We start from the raw sequence: 17,063 nt of genomic DNA, 5'->3' as shown, positions 1-17,063 counted from the left end.
TTGGAGGCCTCCACGGACAGACGAAAGGCTAGGCGAGTTATTAGGAGACATGGTGGCTCCTGGTGCCACCCTGAACTTTGGTGCCTGTCTTAGCTCCTCCCTTATCTAAAAGGGGACAGCAGGCTGTTTCTGTTTTTCTCAGGACTGCTGTGATGGTAAGTGAGGAAATACATAAGAAAATGCTAGATTATCATTTCCCAAACTATTTTCCATGGTAAATGTTCCCCCAAGGAGATGAAGGGGCAGAGGGGGACTGGTAAAGTGAAATGGGCTTGAAAAACATCAGATACTAAATCTCCTTCTATAAGAGTCACAGGAATATCAGTACTGTCAAAGGCTCTGAGGAGTCCTGCACTCGGTAAGCTGTCCTGGTTGAACCCAGGTTAACAAGGTAGGAAAGCAATACGTGTGTGTCGCAGTTTAGGCAACACCGCTGTAGGTTTACAGAGGGGCGCAGAACAGCAACGTTTTGAAATCCTACAAATGGGAAACTTCAATAAACCACTGTTTTCGGCAATAGTCAAGTTCATTTTGGTTTTGGTTTGTCATTTTAAGTTACTGCCAGATGACTGGTATAAAGCTTCAGCCAAATGATAACCCTCAAGCAAAGGTATCAGACGAGTGTAACTCACTTTTAAGGTGCTATCGACAAGCCACAAGAAAAACCTGTTATCAAAGAAGCCTCATTTACGCTATCATGTATTTATGATGAAAGAAGAGTGTATTTGTGCATCCTATTTAATATTTTCAACAACACTGAGCATCTAGTTAACTTCGAGTTAACGTAAAATTCCCTGACAATAATACTCCAATTTGGGCTGCAATCTTTGCATATGCAGTACTGATTCATCCTCAAATTACTAAAACGCTCTTTGTCAGATAACTGCCAAAATACCACGACATGTAACACACACACACACACCTTATTTTATATGCTTACTTAAGTGCTTTTAACCACGGATAATCTCCTAAGAAAATCACTAATTTTTCCATCTTCTTTTAATTATTTAAGAACAGTTTCCCTTCATTGTTCCCCTCTTCCATTTAACTGATCACAGGTTTTCTAAATCTGACACTTTCGGTTCGGCAACTCCTGTCCTTTGAACGAGATCTGAAACCTGAGCTCCAGTTTCCATCTGTCTCTGGTGTTAGGTTTTGATGCCAGAAGATGCGTCTGAAGGAGAAATGGCATGCTGCCCGGGCCATTCCTATTTCAAGTCACTAGCATCTGCTCGCTGTGGGCACGGGCCACTTGGAAGGCCTGCAGCGTGGGGCAAGGTCCAGCTTAAACGGATGCCTCTGTTGTTCACAGAAATGGGAATGATGTTTCTCGAAAATACATGTGCTCTACATTCTCACCACTTCATATTCAATGTAAATGAATGCCTTTCAAGCCTTCAAATTCTTCAATCATTAATCAAAATGCACCATAACCCACCAATGCCCATATGAAAAGAAATCCTTTTGCAGTGATGCAAAGTTGGGTCAGAGTCTGGAGAGGCACGTTTGTTAGTCCTTTGCATTTAGAGAGCCTGTATCATTTCCTACCCAGAGTATCAGGTTCTCTGACACGGTGGTGAACATACTGTGTGTGTGTGTGTGTGTGTGTGTGTGTGTGCGTGTGTGTGAGATTGGTGTGAGGGGGGACAGAAGGAAGAAAGGGAGAGAGAAAAACTCCTTTAATTAACCTAGGGAGAAATTCTTTCAGAAAACCGATAGATATAACAAATTCCATTCCTTCAAAATTTTGGGTCTTAGAGGTGCCAGCTGGACATTTAAAGGCCCTGAGGATTGAAAAGGAATACAGATACCCGCCCTACTAATACACCCCTATGGAAGATGAAAGAAGAGGTGGGGGCCTGAGAGTGGACTTGCATCAGTCTGACCGGTTACAACTTCATATTCTTCTTCTGTGCCCCCTCACTATTCCTCTTCCCTGCTTGGCTATGGGGCCCGTGTCCCCCATTCCTACACCATCCATTTTACTGTGCGGCCTGTCCATGCAGTAGAGCCTCTGCTTAAAGACGTGATGAAACCTGCCTTAGAGAAAAACGCTAGTCACTCTGCCCTTGACCATGGAGCCCCCATGGTAAAAAAATATTCCCCAAAACAGGGTAGAAAGACACTCAAGAAAATAAGAACTAGGTGCTCTGCCTGCCTATGCAACCCTCATTTTAGTTTATATTTACACCTTTTGTGTAGCTGCCTTCTACAGAGGCACAAAACTTACATGTTTATATTTTAGCTATGTCTGAACGTTTCTATTCCCCAAAGATTCTTTTTTTTTTCTTTTTTTTTTTTTTTTTTACTGGCCAGGCAATTAGCTAGCCACCTCATCAGGAAAGGATATTTTTTTGTTCATAGACAGTGATCAGCAGGAGCAGCTTCTACAGTACATCTCCAAGCATTTTTTTTTTTTTTTACTATTTTTTTAGAGAGAGAGGAAGGGAAAGGGAAAGAGTGAAGCATCGATGGGAGAGCAGAACATCATGCCTCCCGAATGGCCCCCCTCTGGGGATCAAGCACACAAACTGTGCATGGGGCCTGACCAGAAATCAAACGGGAAACCCTTTGGTGCATGGGATGACACCCAACCAACTGAGCCACAGGGGCCAGGGTCCCCCAAAATTCTTAAGTCAATGGTACTAGGAGGTAGGGGCCCTTGGAGGGTGACTGGGTCATCAGGGTAAAGCCCTCGTGAATGAGATTAGTGCCCTTAAAAGAGAGACCCCAGAGAACTCACTTGCCCCTTCAGCCACGGGAGGAAGCAGCGAGAAGTCTGCAGCCTGAAAGATGCCCCCAACCGTGTTGACCTCAGACTTCCCAGTCTCTAGAACTGTGGGAAATCATTTTCTATTGTGTATAAGCCACCAGTCTATGGCATTTTTGTTATAGCAGCCCAAATTAATTAAGGCAATTATATGTATATGTGTGTGTGAACACATATATATGTTTTTTAAATATGTTTTTATTTATTTCAGAGAGAGGAAGGGAGAGGGAGGGAGGGAGAGATAAACATCAATGATGAGAGAGAATCATCTATCAGCTGCCTCCTGCACACCCCAACTAGGGACCCAGCCCACCTCCCACGTGTGTGCCCCAACAGTGAACCGAACTGTGACCTCCTGGCTCATAGGTCAATGCTCAGCCACTGAGCCACAATGGCCGGGCAATTATATATCTTTTCATATTTTATATTTTGAAAAATATAAATATTTCTTGGATCAAATAGTCTTTCCACAGAACTACTTTCTCCATTTCTTTTCAAAACAGTGGTGATGGCTGCTATTTGAATCCTTTCTTGGTGACAATCTATCAGCTAAGTTTCCCAGCTTTTCCCAGTGCCCTAACCTCACTCATAGGACAGGCAAAGCCATTTATTCCCAAACACACTCATTTCTTCCTGTCTCTGAAAGTGACAAGAGTGTTGGCCAAAGAATAAATGGATATGATTTTTAAAAACCTTTTTATCCAATTCTTCCTGTAGAATGAATGAGTGCTAATATTCTATTCTCTTAATTAGTGCACAATCCATGGAAGAAGTGTGATTTAGATGCTTTTCAAACTTGAATATGCACACAGATCACCTGGGGACCTTGTGAAAATGCAGGTTCTGATCCAGTAGGTCTGGGTTGTGGCCAGAGGTTGTACATTTCTAATAAGCATTTCCAAGTGGCAAAGTGGCAGGAGGCAGGCAGAGAGGCACCTGGGTGGTGGGAATGTGAAAGAAAGGCCTGAGTAGAAGAGCAGGCCTAGCTAGTCTCACCTGCAAAAGGGGCACGGCTGGCGTGGCTCAGTGGTTGAGCATCGACCTATGAACCAGGTCACGGTTCAATTCCTGGTCAGGGCGCATGACTGGGGTGTGGGCTCAATTCCCAATGTGGGTCATACAGGAGGCAACCGATTGATGATTCTCTCTCATCATTGTTTATATTTCTCTCTCCCTCTCCCTTCCTCTCTAAAATTAATAAAATATTTTTTTAAGGAAAAAGGGAGTAGGAAGCAAAGCTGGAAGGGAGACTATAGCATTAAAGTGGTTTGAATGTCACAACTACGGGAAAGAGTAAAAAAATACAAAGGGAGAGAAAAAAACACGAGGTCAAAGTTGGAAGAACTCAAAGGACTCTCAAATCCAGGCAACACAACTGCCAAAACTACAGTCAGGGAATGTGACACAGTTGGCTCCCCTGGAAGTCTAGTGAAACAAGACTCGGACATGTCACCAAGTGCCAACCCAAGCGATGGCGCAGCACGGAATCTTCCCCAGGGCTTAAAGAGCTGGGTTTGCTCATGCAGCTTTATCTGAAACACATCACAAGTCCAATTTCACAAAAGTGAGAAAACCAACCTAAAATGGGGTAGCAAGTAAAGGCCTTTCCATCTGTTAAGACTGAAGTGCCAGCCACAGCAGCATCCCTCTGCTGGGAGCGATGCAGGTGGAGGAGAACAAGAGGGACCCCACACTGCCACTGTGCCAGCCCAGCCAAGTCGGCCAACCGGGGACGACACAGGCGTCTCAGGTGGGATGCACTGGGTTTGGTGGGAGACACAAAAAAACAGAGTGCCCTACCCTGGGAGGGAAAAAATACTGCCAAAAAAAGAAAAACTGGGAAAATGGGAGTGGGAGGTGACCTTTTAAAATATTTATAAGGGATTTTCCAATACCGCTGTATGGCATTTGTTTCTCCTGCCCTTGCCAAAACAAAATTATCTACACTAATAAAAGAGAAAGATGCAAACTGACCATACCTTTGCAACACCCACCAGCCAATCAGGAGTGAGTATGCAAAGTAACCCAACAAAGATGGTGGTTTAATTTGCATACGCAGGCACTGAGCAGTCGGGGCGGGGCGGGACACTGGCGTCATCACCATGGCGACGATGCAGGCGTTCTGCACCGCCCCAGCCGCTCCAGGCCTCTGGGCAGCATGGGAAGGTGGAAAGGCAACTCCCGGCCGGAGGTGCCGGCAGCCAGGGGAAGGAAGGTCCATTCTTGCACGAATCTTCGTGCATCAGGCCTTTAGTTTTCCTATAAAGAGCACTGTGAACAAGCAGGAATTCTAATTAGCAAGGGTGTGGCCCAGCAGGAGCCATGTAAGGGCCATAGTGTAGGATGCAGCAGGTTTTGCAGCTTGGATCTGCCACTGACCAGCTTGATAACCTGGGCAGCATCTTTGAGTCTCAGTTTCCTATTCTGTCAAAGGAGCTTACTAATGCCACCTACGTAGGATTGCTGTGCTACAAGCAAATTGAGGTCTATAAAACTTGCAAAATGCCTAGCACATGACAGAAATGGTAAAGGTCAATCTCTCAGTGTCTCGGTTCCTTCTGAACTGCATTGATCACTAATCTCAAGAGACCGATCCTGGCAGGGGCACTCACCTTTTCTTGCAGAAATGTCACAGAGTGGGCTGTGTGTGCCCTGCTGGTTCAAGGAGTGTCTTATACTGTGTGCATAGGTCACTGGGCCATGAATTTTTAGTGTTATTCCCAACTCTTCATTGTCCCCGCCCATGTTTTTCCTATTTATCTCCTCACCCTATGTTTATGGTAATTATACCACCTGTCATACTTCACATGTCCTGCTACACTGCCTCAAACCCTTGTTGAATAGTAAGTCTAAACATATACTTGTGCAAAGGGCTCAGAATAAAGAGAAATAAAAGAGAGTTTAAAGATATAAGAATTAAGCAAAAGTTAAAGCCTAGATTCTTTTGTCCCTTAAGATCATGATATTCACACGGAAAGTAAAAGAGTTTAAATGAATTCTGAATTCAAAATATTAAACTATATTTAACCAAATTAGCATATTTTCACAACTTATGTAAATTCTAAGTAAATTCTTCCCTATCTGATTTTGATGGCAAAATATCCTATTCAGCCTCAGTTAAGAAATCAAGCCTACGCTCCAACATTAATGTGCAGTTAAATCTAAGGAGATGCTATATCTAACTTCATTCTAAAACAAGGTTCTCCACCTTGGCTGCACACTGAAATTGCCTAGGAAGCTTTAAAAAGTACTAATGCCTGGATCCCTGCCCCAGGGATGCTGGTGTAAACTGATTTAGGGTACAGCCTAGGAATAAAAATTCTCAAAAGCTCCAGGGTGATTCTCATGTGCAGCCAAGGTTGAGAACCCTGCTTTCCAACTAGGCACTGAGATGTGTTCGTCTTTCAGTGAACTGCTGAAACATGTACCTCTAGGCACATTTTCACTCTGCAACTTAATCTAGAAAGGAAAAAATAGATATGATCTACAAATACTATTAAATAAAATATGTATTTCCAAGTGCAAGAGATAACCAAATACATCTTTAAAATGTATTCCACACCCTCCAACTGTTAAGAGAATTGCCTAAATGATAGGAAGGTAACCGTGCTAAATAAAAACGTTTTGCATAGAGTTGTTCTCCAGCTTGTACTTCTATAGCATCAGCATCATTATGAAGGGTAACCCAATCAATATTCATAAATAACACAATGCTTTAAGTAGCAGAATTTTTTCAAAAAGAAAAAAACCCAATAAACTTCCATGATTTCAAATGTCAGCCAAGCGATGGAAGAAAGATTGACGAAGCTCTTATTTAAGAGCAGTGTATTTTTCTGGATTGTCCTTTTCAATTATGAAAAATATCACTATGAGATTTATTTAATTATGAGAAATTACATAAAACCCATGCAGAAAACTCTTGCCTCTTCTGGAATAACAGAAACAACAGGGAAATACTCAAGGAAGAGTAAATCAAATATTCTGGCTTGTACCACTTACAAATGAATCAACCAATGCCCCTTACCACTTAGTTTTGTAATTGTTTTCCTACTAGAGGCCCGAATCACAAAATTCGTGCAAGAGTAGGCTTTCACAGCCGCAGCGGCTGCCTCGATCCCTCCCTCGCAGCTGCGGGGACTGCCTCAATCCCACGGCTGCAGCCCTGGCTTCATCCGGAAGATTATCCAGAAGGACATCCGTACGGTCATTCAGCTGTCCAGTCAAATTAGCATATTGTGCTTTTATTATTATAGATGATTTGGTATCTGTGTTTATCTAAGTACAGTTCAGTTTAAGGCGGGATTAGATATGGAGAAAGTCTGGATATTTTGAAGATAGGGAAACATTTTAAGAAATTAGAAAAAGGGAAGCATACATTCTATGATAGCCTCAATAGGTGTGCTCAGAAGTTTGAAAGCTGTAGAAAGCAGTTGTAAAGAGGTAAAGTGTCATGGGAGCTGGAGGCCTGGAAAATCCCAAGAAATCATGATGGGTAAATATCTATTTGCTGACAGAATAGGATGTACTGGTACATCCTGGGGTTTTGATCATGATGTCACAAAATTGGGCACTCTGCAAAAACTGTCTGAAAACAAACTAAAGAATTTTGCTTGGAAATGTAGAAGCTGCCAGTGTAGTTATTTTCTTGAAAAGGAACGAGGAGGGGAAAGAAAGCAAAGAATAAAACAAAGATGTTGAAATACTACAGGAAAACTCCATGGGGAACAGCCATTTTCTTTAGTTGGCTACAACAAACAGTGCTTCAGCAAACAGCCAGGAGGAGGCCTGGGAGGTTCTGAAAGCTCTTTAGTTGGCCACGGAATCTGAATCAGACTCAGCCATCAACTACTGTGGGATCAGTTAGTTGTCAATCATTGGGAGTACTGTTCAAAGTAAAGTCCAAGACTTCGTTAACAACAGGATCACGAAGAACTGTTCTTGTCAGCCAACTGATGCTGCTGGAAACCGCCAGACCAACTGTTGGCACTGCTGCTGCGTTGGGTCTTATCACCAAAAGATGAGAATGCGAGGAGAAAGAAAGGTGCCTTCTTTGTTGTGGCCCCTGTCCCATGCCTGGGTACAGTCTGCAGTCTGGGATTCTGCTGGTGAACAACTCTCCTGCAAAAGTGGCAGAAACCCCGCCTGCCACTCTCCTGCCTTCCTCCTGAGTTTTCAGAGTCCGTCTTTTTCAGCAGCAGCTTAATGAATCATGGAAATAACCAAACCAAAATAAGAAAAAAGATAACACAGGAAAGAACCCAAGCAACAACAGTTTTCCAGAGGTCTACAAAGATGGCAAAAGTAGGGTATTAAAAAAGAGAGAGAGAGAGATGTAGCTGAACTTGTATTCAATCTGGGGAGGTTGTCCCATTTTCTCCTATTCTGAAAATGTTGGGTCTCTTTGTTACTGAGCACATGTAAGTCCAGAAACATGTGTTCTTGCAATGTCAAGTTCCACTTACTTTAAAAACAAAGAGAGAGATGTGTTCACCATTTTAGAAAGCCATTTCCAACAAAGGCATAAAAACACTTAAAAGTAAATTTAATAAGTATATTTAATTACCTGAATCAACTATGATATAACTTTTAAATTTGGTGTTCCAAAAATGAAAACTGTTTTCTCTAGCCAAATCACACACGTTCCCAAAATAATGTAATTTCAGAGCTATAAAAATAACTTAGTTTTCCATATATAGTATTTATTCTCTAATTTCTTAAAAATGCATGTCATCAAAATACCCAAAAATTTGCCATTTCTAATTCTACTTTCAGTTGGACTAGAATTGGGTAAATACAAATACCAAATCACATGAAAATAATTAAAAGCTAAGTAGCAAGGGACAAATGACAGCACAAAATTCAATGATTAACACCAGAAATGCTCAAAACAGTGCCATAAGAGTGAAGTGGGCTTATATTTGAATTCTGTATCCTTGCTATAAAAAATTCTATAAGACAGAGCCAAATGTAATTTGCTGCCACATGTGATGAGGACTGAGCTGGAATGCAAATAATTAATTTACTAGCTAGAAAGTTCTGTAGTTCAGGAAGAATAGAAAAATACTTTCACTGATACATTAAAAAAAACACACATTATAGCTTACAGCTTTTTAAGCTTTTGTTCTCAAGCTGGTATAAATTTTCCTACAATAAACAAGATATGCAAAAATATCAACATAATTATAGAGATTAGATAAAACATCACAAGATTTTTAAAAACATGTTAAACCTTAATTAAGAGGAATAAAAAGAAAAACCTAACTAGAGGAACTGCTCAGAGGTCCCCAGATAGTATAATTTAATTTTTAAATGGTTAGGGAATTAACTAGCCTCTCAAATTTAATTAAAATTAATAAATAAACAAGAATAAAGATGTAGTGGGGGCAGGCTGGGAGAGGTCAATGGGGGAAAAAAAGGGACATATGTAATACTTTCAACAATAAAAAAAAAGATGTAGTAAAAATAGCAACAACAAAAAATTACCATTAGGCAAAGTAAATATACAGAGTTTTATTCTCCAAAATAACCTTAAAATCATAGCTAATCCATTCCTCTAAAGATAAGGAAGGAAGGAAGGACTGAAAAGAAGGAGAGAAAGGGGAGGAGGAGAGGAAGAGCGGGGAGGAGAGGGCGAGTAAGGAGGGAACAGCAGATCAAGAGAAACAACAAATAATAAAATAGCACTACAGCGGAGAGCACAAGGAGGGCAGTGGCTTTGTTCGGAGGAAATAAAGTTCTTGATTTATCTCCAAATACTATCGAGATGAATAAAATATCTTTACAGAGAAGCTACAGGAAGAGAAGGGAATATACCATAATTTTTCTAGCTCCACGGAGAAGCTCTGTCCTTGTGTGCACCGGGGAAACAGAGGGTACACTCTACACTCAAACCTGTGCATTGAGAGTGGACTTTCATTGTTACACCGCAAGACTGGAGTGCTTGAATCTCTCCTAAGTTTAAATAAAGCATAATTTGCTAGTAATTACTGTTTTTGTCCAAGCAATTTTAAAGTTATTTCATTAAATAATTAATTGTAAAATATATATAGTCACAGAACTTTGATGATGAAAATAAAGTAGGATTCCTTAGTGCATGAACAAGGACACTGGGACCAGAGGTGAAACGGATTTGTCCAAAGTCCTTGATCCCAGGGAACACCACAGGCCCCCTGACTCAGGAGCTCTTTCCCTCTACCATAGGTTTCAGCATGCATCAGTTTTGTGTAGCTTTTTTAAATGACTTTGCTCACATCTGTCACCCATCACAAACTAAAATATTTTAAAGATCATTACATATTAGTTTACAATGACTAAACTAGATTTTTTTTTTCATTTATTTTTGTAAGAAACAAGCACTTTGCCTGGCCCCAGAGTCTTGACTTCTACATATACAGCTCACCTGCCCCTAGAAATTAAACTGTAAGTTTTGGTGGCATTGATGTATGAGCAAGAATGAGAAAATGCTACTCAATTTTCTATGACTAAGTACCAAAACAACAACAACAACAACAAAAAAACCAGACTAAAAATATGAGAACTAAAGTCTAAAAATCATAAATAAAGTCAAGCGCAATAGAGACCCAAAATGTTAAACAATCCCTGGGAAAAATAAAGGAGAGTGCTCCGAAGGTTAGAAGAGTGGGTTTTACGATAAATAAAAGGACTATTCACATTTATATAATTCATTGTCACCTGGTGATAAAGATTGAAAAGACAAATGATTTTAGAAAGAGCAGATTAATCCCTCGCTCACGTAATGGATTTTAAGGGAAGTCAAGTGTGCCCTGGAGCAGCATCCCTAACCTTTGAGGCTGACCACAAACCAGAGAACCAAGTTTTTTCAAGAAACCTCGAGGCCATCTTCACATAGACAGTGGGTCTAACCCTTTTAGCAAATTTTAAATTCCTACTGGGAAGTAAGAACGCCCTCAATGAAATATAAATGAGAGAATCTATTGCTCTGCTAAACCATTTCTAGGCAAATAGAAGGGAAAAGTGCAGAAAGAGATCCATAGCTAAAAAAAAAAATCTCACCAACCCAGTAAAAAAAAATAAAAACACTCAATTACTAGTCAAAGGCTCCCCAAGAAACAGGAACCCGTTTTGTTTTCCCATCACCTAGTTCAGGTCTTACTCTCTAGTGAGGTTTAATAATTATAGATTTAACACATTCTGCTCTAAAACTACAAATACCTCCCAAAGAATGTTAAAATTAGTAGAGTCATTTATACTATTACAGGATTAGCAAATATGGGGATGACAACAAAAGTGGGATTAACAAATCTCAGAAATTATGGAAGCATCTAGGTTGGGATAGTTAGGCATATAGAACAGGCCAGTGACACTCCCTTAGCTCCTGAAAAATTAACCACCAAGATCTTCATACCTAGAAAGATTAGGATCTAGTTAAAGGCCAAAGTCCAAAACATAGATGGAAATGTAAAAGAATGCATCTCAAAAATAATCAGTTTAGATCAACTAACTGCTATTCATGTGTTGCCAAGGAAAACATTTATTCTGAAGTGTTTTAATTGCTGTTAAAATAAAATGAATGTCTAGTGAGCATATACTTTTGTCCTCCCATATGTACACCCAAAACTCATCCTTTTCATGGGCCTAAACACAATGGAGAGACTCGTTAAGTACTTACCAAATAAATTAATACATGTGTATTAGATCTAGAACCAAACTGCCTGTGAGGAATATTACAGTGCTCATTTCAATGGTACAAATTTTATTTAAATATCCAATTGTTTAGCACCAATGACCTCATCTAATGTTCTTCCCTTCATTTTAAGAGAAGCTGGCACTATAATTATCACTTTGCTTCGGAAATCATGAAACCACTTGAATCCTTCTTCAGCCAAACCTGGGACAAATTAATTCTCTGACGGCAGGAAAATCTACTAATAGCCACCATCCCACACCGAAGCGGAGTTCAGGGCCAGCTGTCCAAAACTGTGCTGTGCCTTCACATCTGGCCTCTGTGTGTAAACCCCACCTTACTCTGGGAGTTGAGGTTCAAGGGGCGGTAGGGAAGGGTTGAGAGTATGGGGTGGGAGGTGATACAGTTTCAGCAGGGGAGGCAGATGTCCCAATAGCCAGCAGACAGTTGATAATTGCCACTTCTATGACATAACACTCACACAAGATAAGGGTTCAAGTGACTATTGTTTCTTATAAGAACAATGGCTTCCAGCTAACACATGGCACAGAGTAAAATGATGCAGAGCACTGACCTGCATATAGTGCACACACACACACATGGAATTAAAGGATGATGAGGACACCGGATGTCCAAGCACTGACAAAATGTGAACCCACAGAGATAATAAAAGTGCGGGTACCAGCAGCACTGGAAATGGAAAGGATTACAGCAACAGTGCGCCACACAATCTCAGGTGCCAATAGCTAGATCACAAAAGCCTGGCACCATTAGACAACCTATACTATATATTCCATTTGTTTTTGTTTGCAAAGGACCTGGCAGTAAGATATCCTAAAGAACCATCATCATCATCCCCACCCCATCTCTAGAAATATCAAGGTCAAAGGCTCAAGGTAAAAGAAAGATCAAAGCAATAAAACAAAATACCTTCTTAAATGAAAACAGATAATCATCCCATAAATAAAAGGCTAATATGCAATTCAACCAAACGACAGAACGACTGGTCGCTATGATGCGCACTGACCACCAGGGGGCAGACACTCAACACAGGAGTGTCTCCTGCCTCCACAGCAGCACTAAGGATATCCGACTGATGGCTTTGGCCCGCTCCCCAGGACATCCCCCAAGGGATCCCAGACTATGAAAGGGCGCAGGCCAGGCTGAGGGATCCCACCGAGTGCACGAATTTTGTGCACCAGGTCTCTAGTGCATATATATTAACACAATATGGGAATTAAGGGCGGGGGGGCGGGGAGATAAATTAACAGGAATAAGCAAATCCACAAATCCTATGACCTCAGATTAATGGCGTTAAGCATAAAGACATAAAAGCAGCAATCCTTATACTGACAGCTCCGCCTATATCACAGGTACCTCCAAACAACACTGATAGGCTTCCTGGAATGACTGTCTCCCGTGACCTCCACTTGGACCCTTACACAGCTACCATCCCTTAGAGCAGATAGCTAATAAAAAGCCAGCAGAGGGAAACATAGATGCTTTGGGCAACAATGAGAGCTTGGTGGAGGCCAGGGACCACGGCACTGGCCCAGAAGGCGGATCCCAGAACTCAGACACTGTGAACATAAAGCTTATCCATATTCTGTACAGTATTCTGCTGGTGGCAAAAGGATGGCTGTGAGACCTACAACAGAGCACCACAACCAAATACATGGGCAAATTCTTCAGTGATATTTCCCAACAGTGCATAAGTTTAAAGGTATACTCCAAAGTTTTTAAAAAACAAATGTGTACTTAGGAAAGCTGTAGAATTTGAGGCTCCTAAAGCCATCTTAGAGACCTTCCCATTCAACTCTCTTTTAAAATAGGGCAAAGTTGTCAGGTAACTTGACTACAGTCAAAAAACAAGTTAGTGGCAGAAGCAGGACCTGACTCTCCCCACAGTTCATTCAACACTTTTTCCACTCAGGGAAAGTGACCTTGAAAACCAGTCAGATGATAAAGGCACCATTTTATTGGTCACGGTAACAGCAAGCCACACAAGTACACAGTAACAGTTTCAGTGAGAGGAAAGTACCCGGAGGGTGAAGGCCTTTAATGTATGCAACATTTTTTAAATTAACATTAAATTATGGAAGCCCTTGCTTTAATCTGAGTTTTTGCTGGCAATCTGATTCTTCAATCCCAGTGAAATCTATGCCTTGTGTAGCTTAATTTAAAATGTAAGGCCAAACAGATCTGGAAAAGTACAGCCTATCCTTGTACTTAATTTATACTATAGTGTGCTGTAATTAAGCCTGAAATAAAAGCTATATTCTGAGTAAAGACAAAAAGCTCTTGTTAATGGCATTCCATTCCTAATGTAGAATATAACAAAAGCCTTCTTCATTTGGAGCCAGCCATCATTATAGTTTGTAGCTTCTATGGGGCTGTTGGACTAATATTTGCACTGGGATTAGTGTTGGGATAACCAATCAGTTAACTCTTCCACTGTGGTCTTCTATTATTCTCAAATAAATGGCCAAAAGGCAAAGAAGAAAATTGGCAGGCAGAACGACAACTATATTTATGAGATTAAACTCGCAAACCCTTCACAGTTTGCCGGGCAACTAATAAACCATTTGCCAAGCTGTTCATTTAATAATGAGTCAGTTAAGCCAAAAGCAAATGTTCCTTCAACCAACCAATGCTACCAGCATTACAGCCACGCTGACAAGCTCCAATTATTTATGTGGTGTACTTCATTTACAATAAGAAGTACAAGTTGCTGTGCACTAAAACAACAAACTCCTCTGATTGGCCAAACACAAGCTACCCTGCAGTATTCTAAGTAACTGGGTGGGATCTGTAGGCAATTTCGTAATTTAGGAAAGCCAAAACGACCAACGCATTGTTTGGGGAGTAATTCCTATTTGTGTCACGATTCTAGACCAAGGGCCAGAAGCTCCCCACCTCGCCCTGCAGTCAGTATCACATGGCCTTAGATCATGTAACTGGGTCTGTTCTCTGGTTTTATAAACTAGTGTCAACACTGAGACCATCCCCACCCAGGAGTTACGAGGGCTGAGCAAATTACTGTTTGTCCAAGCACAGCACATTGTACTCTGCAACACAATCAGAAGGTACAGTGTCATTAATCAGGGGAGGGGAAAGTGTGTGGGCTGCCTTCTGAGACATGCACGTCTCAAATCCCACCACGCTGCCTTAGCTCTCTCCTCTCCTGCTTCTCCCACCCATTCCACAGACCCATATCCCTTCACTTTTACTTACTAATAGCTCATCCATGCTGGTCTGGCATTTTTCCAAGTTGATCCGCTTTATTGCCACACGCTCTTGCCTGGGTTTGCATAGGGCAGCCTGAACCACAGCAGTAGCTCCGCTGCCTGAAAGGAAATAGAAACAACATGAGCTATCAAACGGCACACTTTCTGGTAACTATTCACGACACCCCTCTTCACCAATATCTATTTTTTTAAAAGGCCTTCTATTCAAAGTATTCAAAACATTACTACTTGACATCTTTTTAAAGAATTTTGTTAAGTAGGAAAGTAATTATCTGGAGGAGGGGAAAAAGGAAACACTGGAGTTTTCCACAGTTTACAAAGACAGGGCTGAGGCTCCCGACCCGGAAGGTGACCCCCATCCAGTGCGTTTACTGCCGCCCACAGCAAAGGGACGTGAGCACCAAGTGCAACCCTGCATGGCAGCCATCCCCATCCGCGGGTCCTGGTATTTTCTAACATCGGTGCCTTTTAGAAAGCTCAGGCTCTTCTTCCACTTCAGCCCAAAGCAAACCACTTCAGCCTGAGCCACTTCCCTTCAGGGTTTCCATGCGGCGCTGTGACAACTCACTTGTCTGCTCTGAGCACCCCTGGAGCCTATTGCTTCTGCGCTTGCTCTACAATTAGGAAAACAGACATCCACCTGAGTGGAAAGCGCGACTTCCAAGGATGCCACAGAAAAGGATGCGAACGTGTAATTACAAAAGCTGTCGGCATCCACGTGAATTGAATTTCCGATTCCTAAGGTTTCCCGATCGCTACCTAATGCACTCAAACTCCTAGGAGACCGAGTCATGTCGTTATTCATGCTTTAAAAGAGCAGAATGTAGACATGTAATGATTTGTGGCAGAGCACAAAGAGCTCCTCATTGGATTTATATTCCATGGGGGCAAAAGAGACCTCTAGGTTAAGGCATCTCCACTCTGCAAAGAATCCCAAAGATCTCCTCCCAGTCGCATAGATCCGTGGTCAGCAAACCGCGGCTCACGAGCCACATGTGGCTCTTTGGCCCCTTGAGTGTGGCTCTTCTACAAAATACCGACTTCTGCGCATGGGCCATGAAGTTTCAATCGCACTGTACGTGCGCGCCCACACGTGGTATTTTGTGGAAGAGCCACACTCAAGGGGCCAAAGAGCCGCATGTGGCTCGCGAGCCACGGTTTGCCGAGCCGCAGTTTGCCGACCACTGGCATAGATCCTCTGCCACTTGAAGACTGGCGATAAGCACAGCCTGTGCTTAGGACGTGCACAAGGGGCCCAGGAGTGACCGTGTACCATCCTCCTTACAGTTCTGTTTTTTTCAGGCACTACCTCTCCCATGAGTCATCAACTATCTTCAAAAGGGAGAAGGAGCATCTTTTGGCTGTAGGAAGAGGTCAGTATTAGGTTGTCTCACGTATGTGACAGGAAGGCAGGGCATTTCTAGTGCAGATCCAGGCTGTACCTCTCAAGGAAGTGCACGAATGGGGGTCTGTAGAGCTAAAGTTCTGCCCTTTCTCCTGCCCTGCGGCCTCATCGTCAGCTCTGGTCCCTAACTGACCCGCCCACTCGAGCAGATCACCCTAATGCTCCAAAGCCAGGTCTCCAATGTCAAGGTCCCTGGTGCAGGAAGTCCAACCTGTGTTCGCTGGAGGTCATGCTGACTTGCACTGCACAGCAGGCACTTCATTCAGACAATTCTCCTTACGAGCCTCTGCTTTTTATTAGCCTCGTTTTATATGTGAGAAACTGACCCATGCGGCGGGCAAGTACCTGAGTCAGGTCTGCCAGACCCCAGACTGTTTCCTACTTCACACAAACCACAGCATATGCTCCCTTCCTCCCTCCCGCTGGCCTTGCTAAGGAAATACCTTCTTCTGTCCTAGATGGCTGAAGAAAAGAGAAAGGACCGAGAGGGAAGGTGGACCTCACACTCTCTCTAGAGTTCGCTTCCAGGAGCGAGTGCTGATGTCAGAGGGAGCTGAGAAGGGCCTCCCTGCCCCTAACCTCACTGCCTGCTCCATCAGTGGCTACTCCCAGGCCCGCTGGATTGGCCTCACTGGCCCTGCAGATCACAGCGTGCTGGGCTCAATCCAGAATGCTCCAGATACCAGCGCCAAACACTACAAAGAGCCTGCTGATAACAGTGCATTTTTTCCAGTCAAGGTCTCCGAAAAGCAGACTGTGGCCGAAGGAGCAGCACCAAAAGGGGCAAGGAGCTAGTTAGCACTGGGTCTGGTACCCAGCAGAGAAGTCAACAAACATCTTTAACCAGCTGCTGATGGGAAGTCAGTCTCAGCCCTACCTATTGTAAATCTCCCTCCAATCCCACCCCTCCCACCTTAATCCACATTCCAAACATCCTCAAATCAGAGGAACTGAAGAACAGGGGAAAGGAAACCA

General features: G+C 42.5%; 1 protein-coding gene across 1 annotated transcript in view; it reads right to left on the bottom strand.

The window, feature by feature from the left end:
* Positions 1–17,063, bottom strand: part of STK39 (serine/threonine kinase 39) — a gene marked incomplete at its 5' end in the record, with an annotated part of 266,483 nt that overhangs the window by 189,595 nt on the left and 59,825 nt on the right. The window contains one exon of the mRNA XM_081096279.1: positions 14,670–14,782. Coding sequence (XP_080952405.1) covers positions 14,670–14,782 — 113 coding nt within the window. The remainder of the gene's footprint in view (positions 1–14,669; positions 14,783–17,063) is intronic.

The sequence above is a fragment of the Myotis nattereri genome (genome assembly GCF_964212035.1).
Source record: "Myotis nattereri genome assembly, chromosome: 7".
NCBI lineage: Eukaryota > Metazoa > Chordata > Mammalia > Chiroptera > Vespertilionidae > Myotis > Myotis nattereri.
The sequence above is the reverse complement of the archived record's forward strand: the minus strand, read 5'-3'. Positions and strand labels throughout refer to the sequence as shown.